The sequence below is a fragment of the Salmo salar genome, chromosome ssa12, assembly GCF_905237065.1.
Source record: "Salmo salar chromosome ssa12, Ssal_v3.1, whole genome shotgun sequence".
NCBI classification, from domain to species: domain Eukaryota; kingdom Metazoa; phylum Chordata; class Actinopteri; order Salmoniformes; family Salmonidae; genus Salmo; species Salmo salar.
Window position 1 is genome coordinate 11,890,510 of NC_059453.1, and position 26,955 is coordinate 11,917,464.

Consider the following 26,955-nt stretch of genomic DNA (forward strand, 5'->3'; position numbering starts at 1 on the left):
TGTAGCTGGCATTGGCTAGTGTAACATTGCTTTCCCCATCAAACAGCTGTAGTTTGTACCTCAGCCTCCTCCAGAGCTGTCTGGATCTCAGACTTCTCTGTCTCCACAGTCTTCTTGGCCTTCTCCAGCTCATGGATGCTCTTGCCAGTCTCTCCGATCTGCTCAGTCAGGTCAGAGATCTCCTCTGCACACACACACACACACACACACAAACACACACACACACAAGAAGTTTAGACTTGGGAGATTTTCAGTGGATATGCCAGTGCATTGAATTTGACATTGAATCATATTAATAGTTCACTAACTAAGATTACCTCATAGCATCTTGCAAATATAATTTACTACAACTTATATGGAATATTCAAAGGAGTACTGTCTACAAGTAAAACAATAAATAAAAATGATGCAGAACATGACATTTCTGAAATGGTGTAATAGTAGTTTTGATGATTAGAGTTCCCTCCATTTTCAAAACACTAGTCGAACATGAGCCAAATAGAACTGCTGTCAAATGCTCACGTTGCAGGTTCTTGTTCTCTCTCTTCAGAGTCTCCAGATGATCCAGAGCCTCCTCGTAGGAGTTCTTCATCTTGAAGAGTTCAGTGCTCATAGAGCGAGCCTCCTTCTGAGCTCCTTCCAGCTCAGCCTGGCCCTCCTCATACTTCTGCTTCCACTCTGCCAGAACCTAGGGAAATCCATGGAATTTTCATTAGAAGTCGAAGATGAAGAGTTTTTAAATTAGAAATATGCAACAATTATACAATTGATAAAAAATATAGGTTTATTAATTTTCACCTTGTCAAAGTTCCTCTGCTTCTTGTCGAGGTTGGCGGCCAATGCGTTGGCTCTCTCAACATCAATCATGAGGTCCTCCACCTCTCCCTGCAGCCTCTGCTTGGTCTTCTCCAGGGAGGCGCACTTGGAGTTGGTCGCCTCAATGGTCTCCTCGGCATCCTGCAGACGCTGGGCCAGCTTCTTCCTGTTGGACAACAGACGGTGGTTTTATGGTGTAATTTTTTTACATTTTGATAAACAATACATATTGATGTAACATTTTCTCAAAGCCCCCTACCACCCTCACCATCCACACCATATTTGAGTTTTTTCTGTTGCGTGCGACTCACTTGGCCTCCTCCAGCTCCTCTGTGCGCTGGACAGCATCAGTTTCATACTTAGTCCTCCACTGAGCCACCTCACTGTTGGCCTTGGACATGCCGCGTTGCAGCTCTGCCTTGGCCTCCTGCTCCTCCTCAAACTGCTCCCTCAGGAGGTCACAGTCATGGCGGGCAGACTGGACACCGTGGGCCAGTGCATTTTTAGCCTGTGAGAAAGAAAGACAAAATGCAAAGCGAGATGAGAGAGATAATAAAACAAATTATGGTCGAAGTCTCTGAGGGTGGTGAGACAGTAGGAGTCTCTGAGGGTGGTGAGACTGTAGGAGTCTCTGAGGGTGGTGAGACAGTAGGAGTCTCTGAGGGTGGAGGGACAGTAGCAGTCTCTGAGGGTGGAGAGACAGTAGCAGTCTCTGAGGGTGGTGAGACAGTAGAAATCTCTAAGGGTGGCTTAGTCACCGTGTTTATAAAGATATAGCTCTAAACTCTGTGGACGGTAGAGTCCATTTTGAGTCCCTTACCTTGACCTCCTCCTCAATTGCCCTCTTCAGCTCCTCCACCTGCTGGGTGAAGGCCTGTTTGCCTCTGGTCAGCTGAGACACCAGGGCTTCCTTCTCCTCCAGCTGGCGACCAAACTCACCTGCAGGGACAGAGGGACATCTTGTTAATAGGGTCACTGTTCTCTAAGATTGAAAATGTATTTTGAGGTATCATAGGGCTATTTTAGGTGGTGAATAGTACAGTAGAAACTATGTGGATATAGCCCTTAATGCATGTTGTGTTCTACTGAAGGAAAGCATTGGCTTGTTGTTCATTATTGATGGTACCATTTTCTGTCAGGAGTCTGGCCCTCTGTCCGCTGATGTCGTTGACCTGGCGAACATTCTCATCATTCTTAGTCTTGAGCTCACTCAGCTGGTCCTCAAGAGTACGGCACATCTTCTCCAGATTGCCCTGTTAGTGTAACATGTTCCATCATTACTTTATATATGTGACTCCTGTCAACTTCAGGTCACTTGAATGGTAATGTAGTTGACCATCCTCAACACTGCTTGGTCACAACATCACTACTCACCTTAGCCTTGGCGACGGCCTCCATGTTGCTAGAGAGGTCATCAATCTCCATCTTGTATTCGCTCTTCTCCTTCTCTAGCTTCTGCTTGACGCGCTGCAGGTTGTCGATCTGCTCCCCGAGCTCAGCCACACTGTCAGCCTGCTTCTTGCGCAGAGCGGCGGCTGTGGCCTCATGCTGCAGGGTGGACTCTTCAAGATCACGACGCAGCTTCTGGAACTCAGCCTCACGCTTCTTGTTCATCTCAATCTGAGCAGCAGTGGCGCCTCCGGCCTCCTCCAGCCTCTCGCTGATCTCCTCAAGTTCCCTGGAGAGATCGGCCCTCTGCTTCTCAACCTTAGCCCTGGCAGCACGCTCAGCCTCAATTTCCTCCTCCAGCTCCTCAATACGGGCCTAGACCAGGGGGCAGGAGCAGGGGGATGAACACCACAATACAGTTGAAACAATTGAACCTCACAAAATTATAATAGTTTGTATATTTAGCATAAATGTGTTTAATACAAAGCCAGTTACACTTATATATTCAGTAGACAGTGTCCCACGCAGGAACCAAAATCACAATGGTAAGAAGCACCATCTTTACAATGTTTAAAATCTCCAGGAAGAAGCACCATCTTCCAACCTACTCAGCCATCAGAAGCCACTGGGAAAAATGTGTGCTACCAAAATAATGTTTTTCAGGAAATTATTCAAGTCTGTGCTTTTCTTTACTGGAGTTTATATCCTGTACTGTACCTGGAGTTCCTTGATCTTCTTCTGCAGCTGAGCGCCCAGAGACTGCTCATCCTCAACCTTGCTGAGGAGTTGGGTGGTCTCAAACTCCTTCCTAAGAATAAAAAATACGTCGATTGCAGTTTGTTTTTGTTTGATAGTGTAAAGGGAGAGTATTATACCATTCACTTTGCTTTTAAGAATACCATTCAAGTGCTAATTCATAATTACAAGAATTAGTCAAGAACAACCATTATGGCAGGTAATACTGTAGTCATTTGTTTGTGTTTACTTCTTGATTTTCTCATCAGCTTGCTGCTTGTCATTCTCCAGGTCCATTATGGACTCCTGGGCCAGTTTCAGATCTCCCTCCAGCTTTCTCTTGGATCTCTCAAGGTCCATACGAAGCTTCTTCTCTTGCTCCAGAGAACCCTCAAGCTAGAAGATAAAAACACATATATTGTTAAAATCTAAACAACTGAAGATAATATCATCTTACATACTATCATGGCCAAAATGTCAAACTCCACTCACGTCGTCCACTTGCTGTTCCAGCTTGGTCTTGGCCTTGGTCAGAGTGTTGACTTTGTCCTCCTCTGCCTGCAGGTCATCCAGTGTCTGCTGGTGGGCCTCTTGGAGGGCTTTCTTCTCCTTGGTCAGCTTGGCAACACTCTCATCCATAGACGCCATCTCCTCTGTCAGGTTTTTAACCTGTAAATGGCCACAACATAATTACACTTCACCGTAAAGGGGAGATTTAGTTTGTTATATATTGCATTCATTTCATTTCGATAATTTTTTTAATCAACAATTACTGTACTAAAGATTCAACACTAGATGGCAGTGTTCACAATGTCAGTGTACTGAATGGAAATCATAAATGAGGGGGATCAGAACATGCAATGAATGTTGGGAGTACCACGCAACTGAAATTCCACTATTGTGTCTTAATTTTACCTGCACCCACAATACAAATTGAATTCCATTTCTGTTAAGCTATGTTTTGAGTTGATTATTGTTGGTTAGACTGTCTATGGCAAGACACAAGACCTTGTTTTCAGTGGCATGCTTCTCCTTCTCCACTTTGGCCAGGGTGAGCTCCAGGTCATCAATGTCCTTCTTCAGCTCAGAGCACTCATCCTCCAGCTTCCTCTTCTTGGCAGTCAACTCAGCATTGATCTCCTCCTCATCCTCCAGCCTCTCAGTCGTCTCTTTGAGCTTGGCCTCCTGCTGGATCTTGCTCTTGATGAGCCCCTCGCACCTTTCCTCAGCATCGTTCAGACTCTCTCCTTCCTGGTTTCAGAACAGGAGTAAACAAATCAGAGGCCTCACTTTGTGTATCAAAATATACATTTTACTCAAAGAGGTCAGAGCAAATCAGTAGAAATTCATGAAATATATACAATATATAACATGGGCAATAAAAATGTGTGAGCTAGCCACATACTTTACAGTGTGTTCATATGTGTGTGTGTATGTGTGTGTATTCATGTGTATGTAAATGTGCCCATACGAGGGTAGTTGCTGACTCACAGATGCGACTTGGAGTGCCAGGTCGTTCTTCTCCTGCGTCAGGGACACCAACTTCTCCTCCATTTGCTTCTTGGTAGACAGAGCCTTGGCCAGGTCTGTCTTCATTTTCTCATAGTTCTCCTTCATGTTGGCCAGCTCCTTCTCAGTCTCAGCGCTCTGCAGCAGAGGCTTGATCTTGAAGTACAACTTCATCCATGGCCAGGTTTTCACATTCATGAATGAGCGGATGTTGTACTGGATGGCGTAAATTGATTCTCTGGTTGACAGAAAGGACAGAGTGGCATGGTGAGTGACATGCTTAAAGCTACATTCTGTGATTAGATGAACAACAAAACAGAACCAACTGCCACTTTTGTTTACAGCTGAGGAATGGGGCTAGGGAAATTGTAACCCCTCTTAAATTCATAGACAGCTCTCCAGATGCAAGGACTGACAGTCATGCTAAGCTCATGAGACATTTTATATTCTTCAAGAATGAATGGGTAAATACCACACATTTAAATGACAGTTGAACAGCCAAATCCCAAACTGCAGCTATAAAGCTAGAATCCTTAGTTGCTACATCCATTTCTGGACTAAATTAATTAACCCAAAAGCTTTAGTAGACCATTATAAGACATATTTTCTCATTCTGAACAGCTCACAGCATTTACAGTGCGTAATCATAATGCATTAGATACAGGTGGTTGACAGAAAGCTTTGCCAAGATGTCTACTATTCCTCACCTCCTCTCCATCATCTTGCTAAACTCTCTCCTCATGAGGAATCCACGGCTGAGAGCCTGGACCATGCCGACCAGAGTGGCCAGCTTCTCATCTCTCATCTCCTCCAGGACACCCAGCAGACCGGCTTTGAAGAACACCTGAGACACAGGTTAACATGGTAAATGGAACAACAGATGGTGACAGATAGAAAGGGTGGAATCAAAAGAGGGGAACAACACCACTTTGATATGGTTTCAAACAAACCATGTGATAGGTTGTTTCTAAATTGTTAGTTATTGTACAGTAGATTAATAATCTACACAGATACAGATAACTGAAGCCATACCACTCTAACACAATGTACATGATAATGAGTTTAGTTTCTCTTCTATACTTGTGATGCATGACTTTGAAGAAAAACAGTACAATGTTTTTCCAGCTTTTCCATTAGTGAAATGAAGAAGAAAGAACAAAAGGATGGATAGATCACCTGGAGAGATTTTATATGGTACGGGTTTAAATTATCATTGAAGTTGTGTTTTGTTGTCAGCTTTTACTGGGGGTATTTGACTGACCTTGGTGTGTCCAAACTTGTAATCCTCATGATTCACATCAATGGATCCAAGCAGCTTCTCAGAAGCCTTCTTGTTGTCCATGAACTGGCCCTCAGGGATGACACTGGCATTCAGTACTTTGTACCTGAATGAGGGGACAGTTTTAAAATATGCCAAGTTGTAATTGGTTGATTGGTATACAGTGAGGTTCAAAATGATTGGCACCCTTGATACAGATGAGCAAAGTAGACTGTAAAAAATGAATAATACAAATACTGAACTATATTGTATGGTCAAGATGCTTTTTGGATTCGAAAAAAACATGTATATCAGGAAAATAACCCCATACCTACTGTAAAATATGTATATGAGGATATAACCCCATACCTACTGTAAAATATGTATATGAGGATAATAACCCCTACTGTAAAATATGGTGGAGGATCTTTGATGTTATGGGGCTACTTTACGTCAAATGATCCGGGGGCCCTCGTTAAGGTCAACGGCATCATGAACTTTACCCAGTACCATGACATTTTTGCCAAAAACTCGGTTGCCTCAGCCAGCAGGCTGAAACGTGGCCACAGGTGAGTATTACAGAAAGACAATAACCCCAAGCACACAAAATCCACAAGGAAATGGTTAATCAACCACAAAATCAACATTTTACTATGGCCATCTCAGTTTCCAGACTTGAACCCCATTGAAAACCTGTTGTTTGAATGATGGATATCAAGGATCTGGAAGGATTCTGTAAGGAGGAATGGTCCAAGATCCCTCCCAATGTGATCTTCAATCTCATACAACATTCTAGAGAAAGACTCAGTGCCATTATCCTCCTATTGAAAACAGGGGTGTCAATAATTATGAGCCCTATCTTGAAATAAAATATGAATTGTTAAACAAAATATTTTTCTCTGAGTATAAAATAATATAATTGTCACAAATGTTAGACCATACAATATAGCTCAGTATCAGTGTTATTTATTTGATACAGTATTTTCTGCTCATCTTTATCAAGAGTGCCAATCATTTCTGTGTGTGTGTGTGTGTGTGTGTGTGTGTGTGTGTGTGTGTGTGTGTGTGTGTGTGTGTGTGTGTGTGTGTGTCTGTGTGTGTCTGTGTGTGTCTGTGTGTGTGTGTGTGTGTGTGTGTGTGTGTTTGTGTGTGTGTGCATGCTTGCACGTATATACCTCTGCTTGAAGTCAGCATAGATGATTCTGCTGGGGAAGCCCTTTCTGCAGATCCTGATACCCTCCAGTACACCATTACACCTGAGCTGGTGGATAACCAGGAAGTTCTCCATCAGACCTGGTAAAACAAACCAAGTCTATTTTAATACACATAAACAGGTTAAAGATTGGAATGGTTGAGGTTACTGATACTGTACTGATTAGATTACATATTTAACTCAGTATTTCTTGTACCTGGAGTCTTTGACTCATTGGGGATCAGGCAGCGCACAAAGTGAGGATGAGTGCTCCTCAAGTTGGTCATCAGCTTATGTAAGTTCTCCTGTAGGAGGGTTACAAACCATTTTCTCAGACATACTGTAGTTTATGATAATTGCACCTTTTGAAGGACTGAATAAACACATTTCAAAAGCTCACCCTGAACTGGGAGGACACAGTCTGCATGGAACCACCCTTCTTCTTGCCTCCTTTCTTGGCTTTATCTGTTAAAATGGGGAAAAGTAAAAGATAACTAGAAAAGTAAATTTCCTAGAGTGGGTGGAATAAATAGAATAATAATAATAAGAGTATGTAAGAAATCTAGAGTGGTCTTGTCTTCAGCAAGCACACTAATTATAAACCGGAGAACCTCTGGTTAACTTCACACGTATCTAGAGGCAAATGCTGCCAATGAGATTATGTTAAATAAGACCTACTGCATGATTAAATTAACCAAGTCTATGAGTAAATCAACCTAGTAATAAACGTTGAGAAATTGTGATACATTCTAAGACTTTAAAGAACATTTGGGTCTGAGTTGTAACTAGTATTTAGTTAAATATTATGACATGATGCTAGTCTTACCCTCAGGAGGGGGAGGGGGATACAGGGCAGCCAAAATTTTGACTCCGGACTTCCCATACAGTTGACAAACTGAGTCGTTCAGGGGATCCTTGTTCTTCTCCAGCCACCCAGTGATGTTGTAGTCCACAGTACCGGCGTAATGCACCAGGGAGAAGTGGGCCTCTGCCTTGCCTTTGGCAGGCTTGGGCTTCTCAAACGCATTTGTTTTTCCAAGATGCTGGGCGTACAGCTTGTCCTTGAAGGTAGTGTCTGAAGACTTGGGGAACATGCACTCCTCTTCAAGGATGGAGAAGATGCCCAATGGCTTTACGAAAACAGATGTATATCAAATTAGTGATATTTCCATTTAGGATCTCAATCATTCCTTTAGTAAACATTCTATTTGAGGATTACATTCATTTTGGGGTACATAATAGGAAACATATTGAGTTCTCAACAGTCAGATACATTGTACCACTGTGATAATAACTCACACAGGACTCCCTATGATCTTCGCTTTTGCGGTCCATTACAATCTTCACAGACAGCTTACCTTCTCAATAAGCTCAATGCAGGCAGCCAAATCCATGCCGAAGTCAATGAAGGCCCAGACGATTCCCTCCTTCTTGTACTCCTCTTGCTCCAGGACGAACATGGTGTGGTTGAAAAACTGTTGCAGTTTCTCATTGGTGAAGTTGATGCACAGCTGCTCCATGCTGTTGTACTGTTGATGGAGTTTTAAAAGGGATCATTTCATCATACAAGGTTGTAATCCATCTCAATCACATCTAATTGTCTTGTTCCGGTCTCATACTCACATCAAAGATCTCAAACCCGGCAATGTCAAGCACACCGATATAGAACTGCCTTGGATTCTTGGTGTCCAACATCTCGTTGATACGGATGACCATCCACAAGAACATCCTCTCATAGATGGACTTGGCCAGAGCACTGACTGAGTTATTAACCTGCAATGATAATACCTCAAATTAATACATTAGCTATTGACCGTGTCTGGTGATAAGGTGATAAGACCTTGGGATAAACAACATCACTATTTTAAAAAAGCAATACACTCGTCCCCAAAATAATTACGGTGCTCAGAAAATGGTAGATGCTGTGTTTTGCAGTCTTACCTGAGCCACAGTCTGTCCCTTGGTCACATACTCGTTGCCAACCTTCACTCTGGGGTAGCACAGAGCTTTCAACATCTCAGCTGAGTTCAGGCCCAGCAGGTAGGCGATTTTATCAGCCACTGGAGAGAGAACCAACAACAACAGACTCAGGGACACAAGATCACTTGTTTCTGATTTCACACTGACAAAATAGTTTGGATAACCTTTTTGTGAGTTAGGTTTTGATTTTCTCCCATATTCATCATTTCAAATAATTTCTGGAGGTGGGAATTTGGTTTCCAAAAACTCTCCTGCATGACTTTTGTAATGTAAATTCTCCACTAAAGACGAACACTCAATGTAAATGAATCCTTCTTTATTAAGAGTAACATTGTTAGACTAAAATGAAAACAATGCCTTCCAATAAGGAGAAAGTTACCATGTTGTTTTGCATGTTTCTCAACCTTACAATAGGAGTAAAAGCAGAACATTGTTTGAGAGTAATCCATGTGTGTTAGCAGTAGTCATTGAGAGGGTTTTCCTACTGGAAAGAGCTATACTGATAACCCATGTTCTTCTGAAAGGGGATAGAACACTCACTTAATGGTGTTGAATGACCTTTGCTCTGACTTTCTGGTGAGGCCTGATCACTCAAAGGCTAGAGACACTTTGTGAAATTTCATTATAATATGTAAATGCTGGTAAATGCCAGTAAGTAGTGTATTGCTGTTGTTGTTTGGCTTCAATACACATCTCACCAGATTGGTTCTGCTGGTCTCTGACTCCCTGACCCTGTAACTCTGCCATGAGGTTGCCAATATGATAGGGGAGTATAAGCCAAATTACAAACAGTTGTGATTCTCTTTGACATTTGAAAGGGTTGAACAGTTGTGATTCTCTTTGAAATTTGAATTTCATTCCCAAGAATATTGGGAATGTAGTAATTTGTCATGCAGTGAAGAGTTATTCTGGATTTCCGTAATCAGAAATAGCCTAAACTGTTGTTCTGGTCTGTCCTCTCTCGAGGTTATGGCTAAGGTGACCACAGATGGTACCTAGATGCATGGAAGGGATCATTCCGCCGAGAACAGTGTGACCCTCAACGCCTCCAAACTTATCTCATGCTGCTTGTGCACTGGCCAGAAAACGGATAAGACAGAATGGACCACAAAGGTTGGTGGCGGCGGCTCAGGTGAGTGTTTCGTCTGCTTGGGGATATTGAAATCGGTACATTATCAAGGGCCATCCACATTGACAGGCATGAGTTCCATGCGTACCATTGTGAGGATGAACTGCAAAGCTATCTTAAGAAGAAAACGAAGTGACGCCAGAAGAATGAGTGCTGGGAGGGAGGAGTGGTCAACCGTTACCCGTAATTGAATTAGGATTGTCCAAATGGTTTATTTGGGGTATTAGGTTTATTGTGGGGGTCTGCACACTGTGAAATGTTATTCAGTAATTTAGAATAGAAATGCATTGAGATACCGATCTGTCACTAACATGCCACTGGCGACAGTATAAGAGAAGGACAAAGATATGTTGACATGTAGTACATGTACACACCCCTGTCTTTAGATGTACATTCTGCCAGTGTCGATGTGTGCTAAGTTGAGAGTCTTAAATTAAAGTCAGAGATTCAAGAAGCATGGGATCATTTATCAGTAGTTTAAAGAATGATTCGGAAAGCCGAAAAGGAGAGAAAATGATTAAACATGTATTCTCTATCTTCCCTGTTCAAGGCAATATGTATTCTAGGTGGTGTGGAACATGTGAGTGATCACCGTTCCAGATGAGGGACTAATTATTTGACTTGACCTCGTTTTATTTTGTTTCTTAAAGTGGCCTAGTAGCAGTAATTCATGTGTTATGGGTTAGATGGAATGATCTATGTGCAACTGTATTTGTGGCCGGAGGAAAAGTACAAATGGGGCCTGTCTCTGAGACAGAATGTTTCCACAAGAGTGAGATAGGAGTCATATCGTAGAGCTAACTATATAGATTGTGAACTATTGCCGTATAAAACTGTCTTATAGCTTCACTGTTTTATATTATTATATAAATTGCTTATTCTCAAATAACTGTTTGTGTATGAGTCTGGGTAATTAACAAAGGACTGAGGTAGGCTGCAAGAATGTGGACTTCCTAATCTGAAGGCTTCTCCTGACTGATATCAAGACTGGGAGACACCACCTGCCTAGCCACAGAGATTCATTGTACATCCTAGACTCAGAAGGGGAGAGGGCTTGTTTGGGAAAACAATAATTATACTTAGGAAAATAATAATTATACTTGTTGACTGCATATAAGCATGAAAAATAGAGGCGAAGTGAGGATGACATGATGTGGGAACACCTCTCCTGTTGGCTGATGAGGAAACCTAGGTGAAAGCATGAGTCAGTGTTTTTAGAGCCTTCATTTTTTTTATGGACCACAGCAGAACACAATCCTAAAGGTATAGAGTCAGTCAGGCTAGGGGAGAGTGGGAATCATCATGTTGTCAGGTATAGAGTCAGGCTAGAGGAGAGTGGGAATCATCATGTTATCAGGTATAGAGTCAGGCTAGGGGAGAGTGGGAATCATCATGTTATCAGGTATAGAGTCAGGCTAGGGGAGAGTGGGAATCATCATGTTATCAGGTATAGAGTCAGGCTAGGGGAGAGTGGGAATCATCATGTTATCAGGTATAGAGTCAGTCAGGCTAGGGGAGAGTGGGAATCATCATATTATCAGGTATAGTCAGGCTAGGGGAGAGTGGGAATCATCATGTTATCAGGTATAGAGTCAGGCTAGAGGAGAGTGGGAATCATCATGTTATCAGGTATAGAGTCAGGCTAGGGGAGAGTGGGAATCATCATGTTATCAGGTATAGAGTCAGTCAGGCTAGGGGAGAGTGGGAATCATCATGTTATCAGGTATAGAGTCAGGCTAGGGGAGAGTGGGAATCATCATGTTATCAGGTATAGAGTCAGGCTAGAGGAGAGTGGGAATCATCATGTTATCAGGTATAGAGTCAGGCTAGAGGAGAGTGGGAATCATCATGCTATCAGGTATAGAGTCAGGCTAGGGGAGAGTGGGAATCATCATGTTATCAGGTATAGAGTCAGGCTAGAGGAGAGTGGGAATCATCATGTTATCAGGTATAGAGTCAGGCTAGGGGAGAGTGGGAATCATCATGTTATCAGGTATAGAGTCAGGCTAGAGGAGAGTGGGAATCATCATGTTATCAGGTATAGAGTCAGGCTAGGGGAGAGTGGGAATCATCATGTTATCAGGTATAGAGTCAGGCTAGGGGAGAGTGGGAATCATCATGTTATCAGGTATAGAGTCAGGCTAGGGGAGAGTGGGAATCATCATGTTATCAGGTATAGAGTCAGGCTAGGGGAGAGTGGGAATCATCATGTTATCAGGTATAGAGTCAGGCTAGGGGAGAGTGGGAATCATCATGTTATCAGGTATAGAGTCAGTCAGGCTAGGGGAGAGTGGGAATCATCATATTATCAGGTATAGTCAGGCTAGGGGAGAGTGGGAATCATCATGTTATCAGGTATAGAGTCAGGCTAGAGGAGAGTGGGAATCATCATGTTATCAGGTATAGAGTCAGGCTAGGGGAGAGTGGGAATCATCATGTTATCAGGTATAGAGTCAGGCTAGAGGAGAGTGGGAATCATCATGTTATCAGGTATAGAGTCAGGCTAGGGGAGAGTGGGAATCATCATGTTATCAGGTATAGAGTCAGGCTAGGGGAGAGTGGGAATCATCATGTTATCAGGTATAGAGTCAGGCTAGGGGCGAGTGGGAATCATCATGTTATCAGGTATAGAGTCAGGCTAGGGGAGAGTGGGAATCATCATGTTATCAGGTATAGAGTCAGGCTAGGGGAGAGTGGGAATCATCATGTTATCAGGTATAGAGTCAGGCTAGGGGAGAGTGGGAATCATCATGTTATCAGGTATAGAGTCAGGCTAGGGGAGAGTGGGAATCATCATGTTATCAGGTATAGAGTCAGGCTAGGGGAGAGTGGGAATCATCATGTTATCAGGTATAGAGTCAGGCTAGGGGAGAGTGGGAATCATCATGTTATCAGGTATAGCGTCAGGCTAGGGGAGAGTGGGAATCATCATGTTATCAGGTATAGAGTCAGGCTAGGGGAGAGTGGGAATCATCATGTTATCAGGTATAGAGTCAGGCTAGGGGAGAGTGGGAATCATCATGTTATCAGGTATAGAGTCAGGCTAGGGGAGAGTGGGAATCATCATGTTATCAGGTATAGAGTCAGGCTAGGGGAGAGTGGGAATCATCATGTTATCAGGTATAGAGTCAGGCTAGGGGAGAGTGGGAATCATCATGTTATCAGGTATAGAGTCAGGCTAGGGGAGAGTGGGAATCATCATGTTATCAGGTATAGAGTCAGGCTAGGGGAGAGTGGGAATCATCATGTTATCAGGTATAGAGTCAGGCTAGGGGAGAGTGGGAATCATCATGTTATCAGGTATAGAGTCAGGCTAGGGGAGAGTGGGAATCATCATATTATCAGGTTTAGAGTCAGGCTAGGGGAGAGTGGGAATCATCATGTTATCAGGTATAGAGTCAGGCTAGAGGAGAGTGGGAATCATCATGTTATCAGGTATAGAGTCAGTGCTAGGGGAGAGTGGGAATCATCATGTTATCAGGTATAGAGTCAGTGCTAGGGGAGAGTGGGAATCATCATGTTATCAGGTATAGAGTCAGTGCTAGGGGAGAGTGGGAATCATCATGTTATCAGGTATAGAGTCAGGCTAGGGGAGAGTGGGAATCATCATGTTATCAGGTATAGAGTCAGGCTAGGGGAGAGTGGGAATCATCATGTTATCAGGTATAGAGTCAGGCTAGGGGAGAGTGGGAATCATCATGCTATCAGGTATAGAGTCAGGCTAGGGGAGAGTGGGAATCATCATGTTATCAGGTATAGAGTCAGGCTAGAGGAGAGTGGGAATCATCATGTTATCAGGAATAGAGTCTGTCAGGCTAGGGGAGAGCTGGAATCATCATGTTATCAGGTATAGAGTCAGGCTAGGGGAGAGTGGGAATCATCATGTTATCAGGTATAGAGTCAGGCTAGGGGAGAGTGGGAATCATCATGTTATCAGGTATAGAGTCAGGCTAGGGGAGAGTGGGAATCATCATGTTATCAGGTATAGAGTCAGGCTAGGGGAGAGTGGGAATCATCATGTTATCAGGTATAGAGTCAGGCTAGGGGAGAGTGGGAATCATCATGTTATCAGGTATAGAGTCAGGCTAGGCTATTACTAACACTGGTCATATTCCCGTTTTTTTCTTTTTCTTTTCAAGTCTCTTAGGAACCAGAAGGTTGAAGAGAAAGTCCAAAGCTCCAGTTCTCCCCTGCCGCTTATGATGTTTCTATAAATAAACTTATGTAATGAAGCATGTATGTACCTGTATGAAAGGAAGGTCTTAAGTTAAACCATTCTACTACAATGGTTTTACAAGTGTTAGACCTATGGAATAAAGATAAGTTATTAGTTCGATTGTATAACCCAGAATGAAGGGTTTGAAAGGATAAAGTGTCATTTTATGTGTTGATTTCACTTACTTTTATAGAAGTATTTTGATAGAACCTCCTTTGCTAGTTTAAGCCATAATCAAATGCTCACTTTAACATGTTACAATAATTTTAACGGAAGTGATAAAACGAGGAATGTGATGGAACATTTTATGTTTGTGTGTTTTCAGATCAATGCTGCTTTTTCTTAAAATGTTTTTTCTTATTACCAATTCTGTTGGGTTCATGCGAGTGAGTGATTCTACTCACTATCACTGTATATGCAATTTGGCAGTACGCCTAGAACATTGCTCTGGGAACCAAGAGGAGTATCTCAGTTTCAAGGTCTCAGCTTTGAGAGAAGAAGCCTCGTGAGGTATGGGTCAGTCACATGCAGGAACCACCGTTAATAATGAATAAGGTAAATCATGCTGATATGACTTGTTTGTGTAGCAGTATATAAGGACTGAAAAGGTACGTCCTTGTCAGAGTTTTCATCAAGCTTGTATTGAGTTTGTGAACCTCTCCAGTTAACTGTTAATAAAGATGGATTCATTTACATTGAGTGTACATCCTTAGTGGAGAATTTCCATTACACTTTCATGTGGCACTGTCTGTCTTAGGTGTTCTATTTCTATGTTTGGGACTGGGTATAGGACTAATGCTCTACATATTGTATATCTATGAGTGGGACTCACCCTCTGTGCCGTCTGGCTCGGCCTGCTCCTCACGCTGCTTCTGCTTGAATTTCATGTTGCCATGGTGCACTACAGCTCCTGTCAGCTTGTATATTCCAAGCTTCTCCTCATTAGTGAAGCCCAGGATTGTAATGGCATCCTGGCAATAAAGAAGAAGTACAAAAGTGACGTTACGCTACAGTTCTGTGCTCACTCCAGAACGAATGGGATGGATAGATTTGACTCTTGGCCAACACATTAGTAGATGTTTAGTAGGAGTTTTACGCAGTTCCACAGGGCACTTAGTGGCGCTCTCTTGTGGATGTCTTACATGTATGTGCCTCAAGGCAAAGTGTGAAGGCATGAAGAGTTCCTTTACGTTCATGCTTAACTAACACAAGGCATTTAGAATCAAACAAAAAAATACATGAAAATTCCTAGCAAGTTGGAATTTCACAGACCTTCAGTGTGTATGGTGGTCCTACCCATTCTATATCTATAGTTTGGTTAACCCTTTGTTTGACTCACATCTGTGGCATCCAGCTCTTCATTGTCATTGATGCTGGCCACAGTGATCTGTCCCTGGCTGCACATGGGGAAGTCGTAGGGGTTGGTGGTGAGGAGCGCCAATTCTGTGGACAACGGAGAACAGCTTGTCAGTTAAATCTCTTAGAATTCTGCTGTCCTACCTTTACAGTATCTCTCCCTCCTTTACTCATCAGATAGACTCAATTATACATGTAGTATATAATAAATAGCATCAAAAGAGGAGACTGAGACTTGTGGACTAGTGCATCAAGGTGCATTACTTTACAGATATTTCCCAAAGACCTTCCAAATTTCTAGATGCCTTGTTACCTTGGATGAAATCATTGTAATAGTATTATTAGTGTGTACTATGAATATTTGTAACAAGTTACACAGATGGGGGTGGGAAAGAGTTCCTCTGAACCTCTACTTTGTCGTACCAACTAGCTCAGGTTTGTGGCCTGTCATCATCTGGAAGAAGATGTGGTAGCCTCTCTCATCGGGAAGCTGGAAGGACACTCTGGACTTCTCCAGCAGGTCTGAGGGTGAAAGAGAGAGTGCGAGTGACACAAAGAGAGTGAGAAAACATAAGATGAAATCAAATTTGATGTGAAGATCTCCAAAAAAATCTGTTATTAATATCTCCCCAAAAAAATAATCTGTGAATTTAGGAAATCATTGAGAAACAATCAAAACCAACTCACAGGTCTCAATGTCAGCTTTAGCCAGTTTACCAGCTTGGAAGTGAATCCTGATGAATTTACCCTATAGTAGAGCATGGGGGTTAGAAATCGGTCACCAAATAAATAACATTTTACTTTGATAGACCCCTTTAAATGTTACAGTTTGTTGGACATCTATTGATATAACAATAGGGAACTACTGAATTACATTTTTCCAATATAAGGTAACTTCCACAGTATGCCCTTCATACTTACAAAGCGAGACGAGTTGTCGTTCCTCACTGTCTTGGCATTACCGTAAGACTCCAGCAGAGGGTTAGCTGCAATGATCTGATCCTCAAGAGACCCCTGATTGAGATAAACACAAGTTGCTCAGAATAGGGGAAAAGTGGTCAAGTTTGTTTTTCTCTATGACTTGAACACTTTTCTTGACACATGATTCACAAGAAGTTTGCTCAGAAAACAAAACTGAAATGTGATTGAAAGGCAAACATAAGAACAACCTACCTGCATTTTGTTGGGGTCTGCTTCCTTCTTGCCACCAGACACTGCAATGGTGGCAAAGTACTGGATGACACGCTTGGTGTTGACAGTCTTTCCTGCACCGGATTCTCCACTGGTTTATATGACAGAGAAAGAGGGGTTTTAGTTACATGTCCGAGTGTCAGATTGGCTTTCACCAAAAAATAGCATTGAAAAATACCTGTTTTCTAACATAAGTAAATCATTAACAAATATTCCCTTTCATCAACTCGTTATTACACATAACCTAATGTCATAATCTATTCATAATGTCATGTATTTCATCACACCAAGTTACCCAACGTATTACAATAGAAATACTTTCTCAAGTGACATTTTAGTAATCAACTTACGTAATCAGGACGGACTGGTTCTCCTTATCTGGAACCAGAAAACATATTGCTTATCATACTCAAGCAACATTATGGGTGCATTATTGCATTCGTATAATCATGAATTTAATTTTGGACATTTTCCATTCATGGATCCTGAAATCAGACAATCCCAGCAAACTGTTCTAACCTAGACGAGTAAACTGTAAAGCATATTTGAATTTGATTTCATTTCATTTTACACCCAACTATCTATCTGTCCATCCATCCATCCATTAGCACTTATGGACTTTGAGATCTATATGCAGTTATGGACATCCATAGAGCTCCATTTTTATGGATTGTCTATCCGTGTGAGAGACGACGACTCGGTCTCGACCTTTAAATCTGGTGAAATTCCTTTATGAACTTAAGTATTCTCTCTCTCTATTTCTGAGGACCAGTGCCCCAGGACCATGCCACAGGACTACCTGGCTTGATGACTCCTGGCTGTCCCCAGTCCACCTGGTCGTGTTGCTGCTCCAGTTTCAACTGTTCTGCCTGCGGCTATGGAACACTGATCTGTTCACCTGACGTGCTACCTGCAGTTTTTTGACCTGCTGTCTCGACCTCTGAATGCTCGGCTATGAAAAGCCAACTGACATTTACTCCTGAGGTGCTGACCTATTGCACACTCTACAGCCACTGTGATAATTATTTGACCCTGCATGTCATCTATGAACGTTTGAACATTTTGTATGGCCTTAATGGCCATATACTCCTATAATCTCAAGCCAGAAGAGGACTGGCCACACCTCAGAGCATGGTTCCTCTCTAGGTTTTTTCTTAGGGTCTGCATTGCTTGGTGTCTAGGGTTTCAGGCTGGGTTTCTGTATAAGCACTTTGTGACATCTGCTTATGTAAAAAGGGCTTTATAAATACATTTGATTGATTGATCCATCCATCCATCAATGAGATATCGTACCAATCATCATGAACTGAAAGGCGTTGTCAGAGACGGAGAAGATATGGGGTGGAGCCTCCACCCTCTTCTTCCCTCTGTAGGCGTTGACAACCTCTTCGTCGTACACTGGGAGCCACTTGTAGGGGTTCACCGTGGCACAGAAGAGCCCAGAGTAGGTCTGGATGAAAGCATAATTAAATTAAAGGATTAACAAAATCATATGTACTTTTACCTGGATTTATGTGAGGATATGGGTGTACTTTGGAATACTGATGTGGGTCTGCTGTATTGATATGTTTTGGTTTTAATTATGTCTAGTACTGTATGTGCGCATTTATTATGTTCATGTATGTGTGTGTGTTTGTATGTGCAGGTTTCTTACATAGATCATCCATGCTGCATAACGCTCTTTGAGGTTATACAACACAGAGGCTTCATTCAGGTAGGTCATCATGGCCATGTCCTCAATCTTGTCGTACTTAGGGGGATTCATCTCATAGATGTCTGCATCTTTGAACTCTTTTCCTTCCTGAAACAGTCAGAAACCTAGTTTACACGCAGATCAAAGTAGACATGACTGAAAGCTTTTTGCTCATTAAATACAAGATTAATCATTTAAAAAATGCAATCCACATTAATCCAACTACTTTGTTATCACCCACTGACACATAACTGGAGATTCTTGACTAGTCAACATGAGAAATTCCATTTAATTTTTAAATAGCAGCAATAAAATTGATGTCTTTGAAGATTATATTCTGCTTACAAAAAACATTGGAAGTTTGTTTTTGCATTTAGTTGACTTTTCAAGAATTAGAGTGATTGCACAAACTTGAACTTGAATACTTTTCAGATCAGACTTACCTCCTTAGTGCCGTCAGGTTTCGTGACTGTTACAGTACACTTCCCGTCGGCCCTGGCAGTGACTAAACCCTTAAGGTACAGCTCCACCTTGTCTGTCACATAGCAGGAGTTCTTTGAATCAAAGGGCATGGCTTGTGCCTCCATCCTCTCCTTCTCAGATTTACGAAGGTATATGGCAGCCTTGCCGTAGACTTGCATCTCCGCGTCCGTACTCATGGTGACGGATAACTAGGAAAGAGATGAAATAAGAAACATGATTGAATCTGTGGTGCTTCCTCCCCAGTCAACAGAGTTAGGTGAGCGATGTCTCTCACAGAATATTCTCATCACTTTTTATGTGAGCCCTGCTCACCTTCTTTTCCCCTCCTACAGATGAATGTGTACTTCTTGGAGGACCCTGTGACACATTAGGGTGTTGTGAAAACACACAAGTCTAAAGCCTAAAATATTTAACTCAATCATTACATGTCAAATTCAACTACAGGTGCAACTGGTAACTTTCCTTTACTACACATCAACACATTCTGTTAGGAATTCAAATAAATACCCCTGAAAACCCAGTTACATTCTAGAACACCCTTTCAAGTGCAGGAGCACCACTTTCTACTGTAAATGAAAGTTACAGATTTGAAGTAAAACACATAATAAAAACAACATTATTTTTAATGCCACTTGATTGCATATTGTAAAATCTTACAGAACTCAATTCAAATAGTGCAGTTAGCTACTGCCTCAGATGCTGAGTGCAAGGACGAGACACATTTAAAAATCTAAGGAGGTGGAGAGGTCTTACCACAGAAGAAGAAGGTATCTGACTTAAGGATTTTGGGGCCTCAGCCTCCTTATATCTGGTTGGAAGTGCTAACCAAGCAAAAGTTAATTATGGACCACTCTGGGAAAGGAAATGAATTGGATGAGAGACCTGTTTATTTCTGTGTATCACTAGCACCTCCCACTTCCAGGAGCACCACACTCCCATTACATTACTTTTAAATGTTTGTCTCCGAATTGAATTTCAGTGAATTAACCTAAATGAGAGATTTCATTACCAATATCAAAAGTTTGTTTAATCTAACTTATTCCAATGTTACTACCACTGATCCTCAAATACTGTAGTGGAATCCATGTTGCACCAACACCATGAAATAGTTTTAATTAAATCTAATATGACCTTATTTAGTTCCATTTTAGTGACATTAATCCTCATCAACAACTTTATATATATGTTCACCTATTATTTATATTATTTAGCTTGTAAACACATCTGAACTGTCTCCTCACCTCATGCTTGTGACGGAGTTGGCCGTTACCTCGTGATTTGCTTAGTTTGATTTATCACCCTGGTGGAACCATATTAAATTAAGATTTAAAAGCTAGAACGGAAACATTTAGCCTTTTAATTACAGCTCATAAAACTGTTAAATATAATGTTTAGGTAAACTATATATAAACATACATACAAGTATGTGAACACCCCTTCAAATGAAAGGATTCAGCTATTTCAGCCACACCCAATGCTGACAGGTGTATAAATTCGAGCACACAGCCATGCAATCTCCATAGACAAACATTGGCAGTAGAATGGCCTTACTGAAGAGCTCAGTGACTTTCAACGTGGCACTGTCATAGGATGCCACCTTTCCAACAAGTCAGTTCATCAAATTTCTGCCCTGCTAGAGCTGCAGGTAAGTGCTGTTATTTTGAGGTAGAAACGTCTAGGAGCGACAACTGCTCAGCCACGAAGTGGTAGGCCACACAAGCTCACAGAACGGGACCGCCGAGAGCTGAAGCATGTACAAATTGTCTGTTCTCAGTTGCAACACTCAATATTGAGTTCCAAACTGCCTTTGTCAGCACAATAACTGTTTGTCGGAAGCTTAATGAAATGGGTTTCCATGGCCGAGCAGCTGCACACAAGCCTAAGATCACAATGCCCAATGCCAAGCGCCAGCTGGACTGGTGTAAAGCTCGCTGCTGTTGAACTCTGAAGCAGTGGAAATACATTCTCTGGAGTGATGAATCACGCTTTACCATCTGGCAGTCTGACGGACAAATCTGGGTTTGGAGGAAAGCTACCTGCCCGAATGTGTAGTGCCAACTGTAAAGTTTGGTGGAGTAGGAATAATGGTCTGGGGCTCTTTGTCATGGTTCAGGCCCGGCCCCTAAGTTCCAGCGAAGAGAAATCTTAGCGATACAGCATACAATGATATTCTAGACAACTCTGTGCTCTCAACATTGTGGCAACAGTTTGGGGAAGGCCCTTTCCTGTTTCAGCATGACAATGCCCCCATGCACAAAGCGAGTCCCATACAGAAATGGTTTGTCGAGATTGGTGTGGAAGAACTTGACTGGACTGCACAGAGCCCTGACCTCAACTCCATCGAACACCTTTGGGATGAATTGGAACGCCGACTGCGAGCCAGGCCTAATCACCCAACATCAGTGCCCAACCTCACTAATGCTCTTGTGGCTGAATGAAAGCAAGTCTCCACAGTAATGTTCCAACATGTAGTGGAAAGCCTTTCCCAGAAGAGTGGAGGCTTTTATAGTAGCAAAGGGGGGACCAACTCCATATTAATACCTATGATTTTGGAATGAGATGTTCAACGAGCAGGTGTCCACATACTTTTGGTCATGTAGTTTATCAACAGTATGATAGTCGTTCCACGAAATGAGTCCCTTTAGCATCCCTTTGACATTTTAAGTAGAAGTTGTGCACCAATATTGCATTTTAAAAGCCTTTTATAGTAAATGAAATGCTCTGATCTCTAATGTAAATACAGACTTGCTCAAGTGGCAAAATTCATGCATTTAGGAATGTCCCTCTGTGAACCCTCTGTGACTTCTAGGAAGATTTTAACCCCCTGTAACGTGGGTCGTCTAATGGGCACCAAGACGCGGCATGTAAAGTGCTCATATTTACTTTTATTTAACTCAAAATCAAACAAACAACAAAACGACCGAAAACCAGTTCCGTCAGGTGCAACACACAAAACAGGAAACAAACACCCACAAAACATAGGAAAAAAAACACCCCTACTAAATAGGACCTTCAATTAGAGGCAACGAGGAACAGCTGCCTCCAATTGAAGGTCAACCCAGGAAACTTCAACATAGAAATAGACACACTAGAACAAACATAGAAATACACTAACATAGAACATAACCCCCCCAAAAATGAAACACATCAAACAAACACCCCCTGCCATGCCCTGACCAAACTACAATAACAAATAACCCCTTCACTGGTCAGGACGTGACACCCCCTTAACCCCAATCATTTTATCATTGTTAGTTGTTTTGTTGCTTTGACAAATACATGTTGGAAGATTATTATTTATTTCATGTGATTAGTGATTCATTTTAAGGTCAACGTGATCTGAACTCCTGTCTTAATATGATGAATCCTGCAGACATTGAACATCTAATAGTCAAATCTTGGTTTAAAAGCAGGTGAACTGGTTCTACTCTTTTTGCCCACTTTGTGATGGAAACACGACAACCCTGTTACCCTCAGACATAAAGGCTAGAAATGTTTTAACAATTACATTTGTTTTGTAAAGCTTTCATTCAATTGCCCTTCCCTGTTGCACACAGCAAGCCTGTCACGAGGGGATTCATGGCTGATTTCAGATAAATACCTCAACCCTGTTACGATCCATCCTGTTACCTTATTTAAGGGCACTGAATGTTGATGCACTTACTATAGTATTATTTTTGTTGAACTTCTTTCGATGGGAAAACATGTGTTTTATTAAGTTGAACATGTTCTCTTTACGACGGAATGTTAAAAGTAGGTGAAATAAAAAGGTTTTATTTGCCAAGTTTCACTACCCATCGACCTATGTCCTATTGAAGATTCTGGAGGCGCTTTTATTAGTCTCACATTTCAGTTGGCTAAAACGGTCCAGTAGGATTCTTATGACTTACATAACACCAGTACAGTATTTCAATAATCTTATCCACTCATATTGCTGACAGCGATATAGCTGCCTCAAACTTTTATTACACTCTGATATAAACTGCTTAGCAGCTGAGCTGGCTTCAATGATGACCTTTATTTATGACCTTTTCTGTTGGCCATGAATTTTCTGAGAGACCACTGAGCATCACTCGGGGCAACATACACATACCCTGCAAAGGGATAAATGTAAGAAAATAAATATGGCAAATGATTTCCTCTGGTCTGAAATGGCACACAGAAAACTGTTAGAATTAATTGAAACATTAGACGTGTGGTATGAAACATTTTGTGTTATAATTTGGTCCCGTGTGGCTCAGTTGGTAGAGCATGGCACTTGCAATGCCAGGGCTGTGGGTTCAATTCCTCTAGGGGGACCAATACAAACAAATATGAAAATGTATGTACTCACTACTGTAAATCCCTCTGGATTAGAGCATCTGCCAAAAGACTTAAATGAAATAGGAAAATATGATTTGAATAAAGAATATTACCTGAAATCAGCCGAATGAGCCATGTTGGGATGATGAGTTAAGAGACCTGTGGTCTGTAATGTGAGGAGCCCTTATTTACACAGCGTAACGATAGGAAAAGAAGAGTCCTTCTTAGAAAGTATGTGTTTCATAAAATATACTGCCTATTCTAACACAGATATCAGAGAGGGCAGTTATTACACCTTCAGTAGATACACATGAAATACTCTACAGTTATGGAACCTAATAAGTTAGGAACAGCAAAACAACAACATAAAAGTTCCATTGGAAGTCCAGGAAGAGCGAGGGGGGGGGGGGTTAAACTCTGATAACTCACACGTACTTAATGAGTGGTAGAAGGGGTTTGCTGATTTGTTCTCAAGTAATGAAAATGTGGCATATTTTGAGGAAGAATTTTATAAAGCCACATGTTCACCGAAAACTAAACTTGAAAAAACAATGTCAGAGACCTCTTATATCTAGCATTTTATTTAATGTTCCCAACACAAGAACAGAGTTTGGTAGGAAGTCATTTTATATAATGTTCCCAACACAAGAACAGAGTTTGATAGGAAGTCATTTTATATAATGTTCCCAACACAAGAACAGAGTTAGGAAGGAAGTCATTTTATATAATGTTCCCAACACAAGAACAGAGTTTGGTAGGAAGTCATTTTATATAATGTTCCCAAGACAAGAACAGAGTTTGGAAGGAAGTCATTTTATATAATATTCCCAACACAAGAACAGAGTTTGGTAGGAAGTCATTTTATATAATGTTCCCAACACAAGAACAGAGTTTGGTAGGAAGCCAATTTATATAATGAAGGGATGGCGGTTCATAATAATAACTGGAAAGTAGCAAATTGAATGGTATCAAACACATGGAATCCATGTGTTTGCTGTATTTGGTACCATTGCACCCATCCCACTCCATCCATTACTACAAGCACGTCCCCCCTTTGATATAATGTTCCCAATACAAAAACAGAGTTTGGTAGGAAGTCATTTTATATAGTGTTTCAAATACAAAAACAGAGTTTGGTAGGAAGTCATTTTATACAATGTTCCCAACAAAAGAACAGAGTTAGGTAGGAGTGCTTTGCTGAACTATCATCGTGGAACATTTTACACAGCTATTTTCATGTCTCTCCAGAGATGTTCGTTCGGGTTCAAGTCCTGGCTCTGGCTGGGCCACTCAAGGACATTCAGATACTTGTCCCGAAGCCACTCCTGCATTGTCTTGGATGTGTGCTTAGTGTCGTTGTCTTGTTGGAAGGTGAACCTTCACCCCAGTCTGAGGTCCTGAGTGCTCTGGAGCAGGTTTTCATCAAGGATCTCTATGTACTTGGCTCCGTTCATCTTTGCCTCGATCCTGACTAGTCTCCCAGTCCCTAACGCTGAAAAACATCCCTACAGCATGATGCTGCCACCACCACGCTTCACCGTAGGAATGGTGCCAGGTTTCCTCCAGAAGGTGACAATTCGCACTCAGGCCAATGAGTTTAACCTTGGTTTCATCAGACCAGAGAATCTTGTTTCTCATGGTCTGAGAGTCTTTAGGTGCCTTTTTGTAAACTCCAAGCGGGCTGTCATTTGCCTTTTACTGAGGAGGGGCTTCCATCTAGTCACTCTACCATAAAGGCCTGATTAGTGGAGTGCTGCAGAGATGGTTGTCCTTCTGGAAGGTTTTCATAAAGGATAAATACAAATATCTGTAACACGTAACTAAATGATTGATGAACTGTCTAATGAAGTCTTAAAATCCCTGAATTGACTTAAGTTCTACATGGTTTGATCCTAATATGTTTTGAGTACAGTATACTGCCATCAGCTTGGTGTAAGTCAATATTGAATCCCATTCACAAATCTTAAACAATGTATCCGTTTTAGACTTGTTCTCGCCTGGGTGTGGTTCGACTGAATGTTAACTTGATGATATTCGAAGGAACGTACCCACCCGTGACCACACTCAAACCACTCTTGGGGTGGCTGTGACCCTTCACGTCAAAGTGAAGAAATTCAGTGAAGTACGGTTATAGATGGTGGATTGCTACAATTCTCTTACAGTGGGCTTGTTTGTGGTTCTTTTGGGCTCTGTTAGGTACCTGTTTGGGGTTGTTTTGGGTACTTTTGGGTTGTTTGGGGTGATTAGTAAGACCCCTTGGGAGTTATAGGAAAAACAGAAACACTGAAGACAGTGGTTATGCCACGTATTCCAAGGTGTATCAGATGTGTGTGTGTCCTGTTCTGAACTATTCAGCAGGAGGGTGGGGTTCTAAAAGGTATGAAACAAATGAATATGTCCATAACAGAGAAGGGCATTATTTTTTTGGTGTTCAAAAGTTTATGCCTATATTGGCAGTAACTGGGGACAAAGGCTGGGAACATATAGCAAAGTGCATGTATGTATAGATTGTGTAGGTCTCTATCTCTCACACCTGACTCTTCTCTTTGTGTCAGAATGGGTTTAAATGCCATCCATTTAATTTATTTGTTACCGCTCTAAGGTTATTGTTATTGCTTGGATTACCTTATCTACTATTATACATTAATATTGATTCATTCTTTATGCCCAGTGTCCACCCAGCACATCAGTACAAGAAGCCCCATATCTGCTGGATACACTAGTACACTGACCATCTAGAAGGATCCCATCAAGGCCTTTTCATTTCTTGGACTGTGCTCTCATCTTCACTGCAGCCAAGGTTTATTGTTCGGTATATCTGCCAACGCAGCCTAATTCTGGCACCGACGCCACTGTTATTAGACAAGATATTTACTTGCCATGTTTGTGGGTGGAGAGAACATTTGCACCATGCAGACGAAACATTTATGATATTGATTTTAATGTGCAAAGATCTTGCATGATCTATGACCTGCGTTTTTGTATTTGAGGGACATGTTTAGCTCCAAAGTTGTTCTGGGCAGAAGTTACCCTCCGCGATAAAACTGACCTTAGATCAGTGTCAGAGGAATATGTACAGCTGTCATACCCAACTAGACAACTGTGCATTTGGCTACAAAGACCTCATCTGACTTTACAGCCATGGGTCTTCTCACAATGCAGATCAGGGGTCATTTCAAGTGAATTCAGGAAGTGAAGTTAAATTATGTCTATTTAAAAGCATTGTGAAATTTTTGAATTTTGTTTACTTCCTGATTGAACTGAATTGTATTTCTTCCACTCCAGCACTAACGAACTGGACCTGATTTAAAGTAATTAAGGGCTAAATTGAAGATCATGATTAGTTGTAAATCAAATGTTATTGGTCACGTAACACATATTTTGCAGATGTTATCACAGGTGCAGCGAAATTCTTATGTTCCTAGCAGTGAAGTAATACCGAACAATTCAATACAGGCAAATCCCCCAAAATAAAGGAATTAAATATAGAACAAAGGATTTATTGTAGTAGAATGTTTTCATTGGTCAGAATGTAATGAGGAGATTGAGATTAAGAATTCAGGTACAGTATTTATTACACAGTAGAACAGGAAGAGAGAGCACATGAGGGGAGGGTTTGATTAAGGTTGATTAAGGTTTAGGAGTTGGAGTTGGGGCTTGTAAAGGCTGATAGGAAGGTTAGGTTGTGGAAATGTAGAAACATAAA

General features: G+C 41.6%; 1 protein-coding gene across 3 annotated transcripts in view; it reads right to left on the reverse strand.

Moving 5' to 3' along the window:
• Window positions 1-26,955, reverse strand: part of LOC106600782 (myosin heavy chain, fast skeletal muscle) — a 184,144-nt gene that overhangs the window by 66,367 nt on the left and 90,822 nt on the right. The window contains exons 1-33 of one of the 3 annotated variants that reach the window (XM_045690688.1): window positions 19,701-19,725; window positions 19,260-19,304; window positions 18,908-19,135; window positions 18,426-18,572; window positions 18,065-18,221; window positions 17,122-17,149; window positions 16,754-16,862; window positions 16,502-16,594; window positions 16,268-16,328; window positions 16,004-16,102; window positions 15,564-15,667; window positions 15,057-15,195; window positions 8,841-8,959; window positions 8,523-8,672; window positions 8,258-8,428; window positions 7,726-8,029; window positions 7,300-7,364; window positions 7,117-7,204; window positions 6,883-7,000; window positions 5,711-5,834; window positions 5,157-5,293; window positions 4,432-4,687; window positions 3,949-4,191; window positions 3,433-3,609; window positions 3,191-3,336; window positions 2,923-3,013; window positions 2,191-2,580; window positions 1,943-2,069; window positions 1,637-1,755; window positions 1,128-1,324; window positions 799-982; window positions 523-688; window positions 60-184 (exon numbers count right to left, since the gene is read on the reverse strand). The exons of 1 other annotated variant lie outside the window; for it this stretch is intronic. In XM_045690688.1, the coding sequence (XP_045546644.1) occupies window positions 60-184; window positions 523-688; window positions 799-982; window positions 1,128-1,324; window positions 1,637-1,755; window positions 1,943-2,069; window positions 2,191-2,580; window positions 2,923-3,013; window positions 3,191-3,336; window positions 3,433-3,609; window positions 3,949-4,191; window positions 4,432-4,687; window positions 5,157-5,293; window positions 5,711-5,834; window positions 6,883-7,000; window positions 7,117-7,204; window positions 7,300-7,364; window positions 7,726-8,029; window positions 8,258-8,428; window positions 8,523-8,672; window positions 8,841-8,959; window positions 15,057-15,195; window positions 15,564-15,667; window positions 16,004-16,102; window positions 16,268-16,328; window positions 16,502-16,594; window positions 16,754-16,862; window positions 17,122-17,149; window positions 18,065-18,221; window positions 18,426-18,572; window positions 18,908-19,123 (4,650 nt within the window). In that variant the 5' untranslated portion in view covers window positions 19,124-19,135; window positions 19,260-19,304; window positions 19,701-19,725. Of the gene's footprint in view, window positions 1-59; window positions 185-522; window positions 689-798; window positions 983-1,127; window positions 1,325-1,636; window positions 1,756-1,942; window positions 2,070-2,190; window positions 2,581-2,922; window positions 3,014-3,190; window positions 3,337-3,432; window positions 3,610-3,948; window positions 4,192-4,431; window positions 4,688-5,156; window positions 5,294-5,710; window positions 5,835-6,882; window positions 7,001-7,116; window positions 7,205-7,299; window positions 7,365-7,725; window positions 8,030-8,257; window positions 8,429-8,522; window positions 8,673-8,840; window positions 8,960-15,056; window positions 15,196-15,563; window positions 15,668-16,003; window positions 16,103-16,267; window positions 16,329-16,501; window positions 16,595-16,753; window positions 16,863-17,121; window positions 17,150-18,064; window positions 18,222-18,425; window positions 18,573-18,907; window positions 19,136-19,259; window positions 19,305-19,700; window positions 19,726-26,955 lie in introns of those variants that run through there. One more of the 3 variants, XM_045690686.1, reaches the window with a different exon arrangement.